General features: G+C 36.2%; 1 protein-coding gene across 1 annotated transcript; it reads left to right on the forward strand.

The window, feature by feature from the left end:
* The first annotated feature begins 1,625 nt into the window (after window positions 1-1,625).
* LOC108709107 (palmitoyltransferase ZDHHC20-A-like) lies at window positions 1,626-4,082 on the forward strand. Its single transcript, XM_041583262.1, has one exon. It carries the CDS (start codon window positions 2,778-2,780, stop codon window positions 3,756-3,758), a length of 981 nt encoding a protein of 326 aa, XP_041439196.1. The 5' UTR covers window positions 1,626-2,777; the 3' UTR covers window positions 3,759-4,082.

A 4,082-nucleotide genomic window follows, 5' to 3' on the forward strand; every position in this document is an offset into this window, starting at 1 on the left:
CTGTCACCTTAAGAAATAATTCCAAATCCTATTTTATGATGTTTGTGAAGCAAAATAAATTTCACTTACACTATAAAAATAATTAAAATCTTGTGTTTTTTCATCTTGGAAATCACAGCCATAGCAGACAGGCAGGTGCCATTTTGTAGACACTGTTATTTAGGAAAGCGTTGCATCATCTCCAAATCTTGTTTATGTGCCTGAATGGGGGAACTGATACCCCTGCCCATGCACTGGCTACACAATTAGATGGTTAGAGGGGCAGGGGGAATGTGGGGAGAGCAGCGACATCTTTGAAGTGCAGAATGGAAAGTGAAATTGATTGCCCGCCCCCCCCATGCCTTAGGCTGAGTAGGTAATGTATGATTGACAGCTGAGACTTTTAAACGAGTTGATAACAAGTATGGATGTTTTAATAACAAAAAGAATTTGGGTTTCATGTTAAATTTGAAAAGGACTTTTATTATACAGCTTTTTATGTCTTGGTGACAGGTCCAATTTAAGGTATGCAGATCCAAATTATGGAAAAATCCGTTATCTGGAAAATCCCAGGTCCAGAGCATTCTAGATAACAGGTCCCATACCTGTACTACCTTGATTAACTGGATATAAAATAATGCATGCAATAAAAAAAAAACCATTGTGATTACATTTTTTAACAAAGAAACAGCAGTTTTTGGCATTACATATTTTGCTAATTAACATGAGTGATGATACATTTAAATAAGATAAAAAAACAGATTTGAGCAGAGTTTTCCTTACACACAATACCAATTGTTTTACTATTATTTCCAGACAACCTAGTGCATCTATGCAAAAGTGCCAGTCCCCTCCATGGCAGACAGTTGGCCTCATATGCAATAAAAGGCACAAAGTTTGTTCAAGTGCAGTATCCCATGTTGTAAATCAGCATTTGATGTGGGATCAGTAAATGACCAGTAAACCAGTAAATGCTACTTGCACATTGGCTGCTAAAAGTAATTAGAATATAACGTAACCCCCACACTGCCTTGTGCTTAAAGATAGTTAAGCGGCTGCTCAGAGAGAGGGGAATAAAGGAAACAAGGTTTGGATAATTTATTATTTACAATACTATATTTTTTATGCGACAAGGCCTTTTGCTTTAATCAAGAAAGGTGATACAAACCCACCTTTTCCACAATACTGCTAAATTGTGAGGCTTCTAAATGATATTTAAATTTTAATTTAAAAAAAAAAAAAAAAAGCTTGGTCACTCTTCAGCAATCTTCATTTTCTATGATTATTTATCAAATGTATTCTTAAAGCATCTTTATGTGTATTCTTTAGCCTTCCCAAATGAGGCCTGTGTGCCTATGAATTTTTAATTTTTTCTCGGGGACTTTTAACCTAAAGTGTTTGCCTTCTCTGAGGTGGTCTAACCGATAGAGAACTGTAGTATGGTTTTTTAAGCACTGTACAGGTATAGGACCTGTAATCCAGAATGCTCGGGACCTGGGGTTTTCCGGATAACGGCTCTTTCCATAATTTGGATCTTCATACCTTAAGTCTGCAAGAAATGAATTTAAACATTAAATAAACCCAATAGGCTGGTTTTGCTTCCAATAAGGATTAATTATATCTTAGTTGGGATCAAGTACAAGGCACAGTTTTATTATTACAGTGAAAAAATAAATCATTTTTTAAAATTTGCATTATTTGGATAAAATGGAGTCTCTAGGAGACTGCCTTCCACAATTGGAAGCTTTCTTGGTAGCAGTTTTCTGGATAACAGATCCCATGCGTGTATTGATTTAGAAAGGATTTGGAAATAGCCATGATATATTCTTATAAAGGGCTGAAGCTGTATCAGTGGAACCTCTCTGACTTATTATTGATTTATTAAACTGGCTGCTTTCTTGATGCGACACCACCAAAGACTGTCGAACGTATTTTGCCTTCATTTTCTAATATTTGGGTGCTAGACATCAAAGCAAACAAGTTCTCAATAAATATCTTATTTACCAGTGTTTAAGGTGGATTTAAAATGTAAAGTGTCATGTTGTAGTTACATATATTTCAATCATGTTTTTCTTTTTAATTTTCCTCTCTTTCCAACCTTAAATTTAAAGTACTAACAAAAAAAAAAATGAAAGTGGGATAAAATGTTGTTTTATGTAGTTTCATTTTTATTTGATGGGATGGTCGCCATAATATTCTTTTTCTCACTGTGTAATTGTTCAACTACTGCCTGGCCATGTACTCACTTGACTAGACAGGAGTTTAAATTCAATACTAGAGAGTTACAGAACAATATACTGTATACAAATAAATCAAGGAGAACAAATAGATCAGTTACAAACTGGTTTTTAATACCACTGTCTCTGTCATAATAATTATTAAGGCTAATGTTTACACAGGTGTGACAATGGTTGCTATGGTTACCATCATTGTGATGCTAAACACAAGAGAGATAAGATCTGGTTGCCATGGTTATGCTCTTTGTGATGTCATACACAGAAGCGGCAAACCCTGGTTGCTACGGTTACTCTCATTGTGATGTCATACACAGGAGAGACAAGCCCTGTGGGAAAAACACCTGAAGGTCATTACACGGATTGGTAGTGGTGGAGTAAGAAGCTATCTTCAACTCTGTCGCTAATTGGAGCTTTCCATTCTTTTTCATAACTGAACTTATTTATTTATTGATTATTTATCATTTATTGATAACTTGTTTATTATTATTTATAATTTATTTATAACTTATTTATTTAGAATTTATTTATCACTGAATTTATTGTTACTTGAAGAATATTATCATGGAAAAACAAGAAGAAAATTGTAAGATTGATATAGAAGAAGAAGAAACGGACAAAGAATATTATTCATGTATGAGGAGGGTCAGCCGGATAATGGTTACACTAATCATTGGGCTCCTTGCTACCTGGTATTACATATTTGTGGTGGAGCTGTGCATATTTACTGTACCATCACCTGCGCTAAAGGCGACCTTCCTGGTGATTTTCCACATTTTGTTCTTCCTGTGCGTGTGGAGTTATCTTCGGGTTGTTATAACGCCTCCTGCCGTCCCTCCTGAAACATTCCGCCTATCGGAGTCTGACAAGCAGCTGTATCTGAGTGAGGAGAGGCCAGAAGTGCAGGAGCAAATCCTCAGCCGTGCGGCCAAAAACTTGCCTTTATACTATAATATAGATTCAGAAACACCAATCAAGTACTGTAGAAAATGCCAATTCATAAAGCCAGACAGGTGCCACCATTGCACAGCGTGTGACATCTGTATACTGAAAGTGGATCATCATTGCATATTTCTAAACAACTGTGTGGGATTTTCCAACTACAAGTTCTTCCTCCTGTTCCTGCTCTATGTACCCCTACTGTTGATATTCACTAGTGCAGTGTCCCTTTATTGCTCCATACTGTTCTGGACTGATCAACTGCCAAACATGGATTCCAAAGACTCAGTCATTGCGCTGTTCTGCATGAGTACATTGTTCTGTATGAGTACATTGTTCTGTATAATCTTTTGTTATCAGTATATTTATTGCCATTACTCACTGGTTTTAATGAATCAAACTCTTCTAGAGGTTGGCATACATTGTGAGTATAATCCCTATGACTTGGGCTACAGAAAGAACTGGAGGCAAGTGTTTGGCAATAAAAAGAGATATTGGTTCATCCCAATCTTCAGCAGCTTAGGAGATGGCTCCTCTTTCCCACTGGGTGATGCCACAGAGGACATAGAGAAAAATGGGACTATTGACTGCCAAACCCCTAAATGAGTCCCAAAAACAACTCTCAGACGTGAAAACCATGCAGAAAAGTTCATGGCCCTTGAATTTCATGCAGAATTTTAGAGAATTTTTTTTTTCATGCAGAAGAGAGAGAAAAGCTGGAACTTATCAAGATGTGTTAAGGGGAGTATTTATAAAGAAGTGAAGTTCGTATGCTTTAACTCATAGCATCACAGCATCATAAATTTGCAGCTTTGCTACATATTCTACGTCTTCTTACAGAACCCCTTTGTAATTGTTATTGAAATAAATATTTATATTTCTCTAATATTGTTGCATCATTTGTCATTTTTTGTACCTATAGGGGGCAGC

This window comes from Xenopus laevis, chromosome 2S (assembly GCF_017654675.1).
Source record: "Xenopus laevis strain J_2021 chromosome 2S, Xenopus_laevis_v10.1, whole genome shotgun sequence".
In the NCBI taxonomy this organism is placed as follows: Eukaryota; Metazoa; Chordata; class Amphibia; order Anura; family Pipidae; genus Xenopus; species Xenopus laevis.

Bases quoted from the DNA above. Each gene is read 5' to 3' on its own strand.
- LOC108709107 (XM_041583262.1), top strand. From the start codon at position 2,778: ATGGAAAAACAAGAAGAAAATTGTAAGATTGATATAGAAGAAGAAGAA.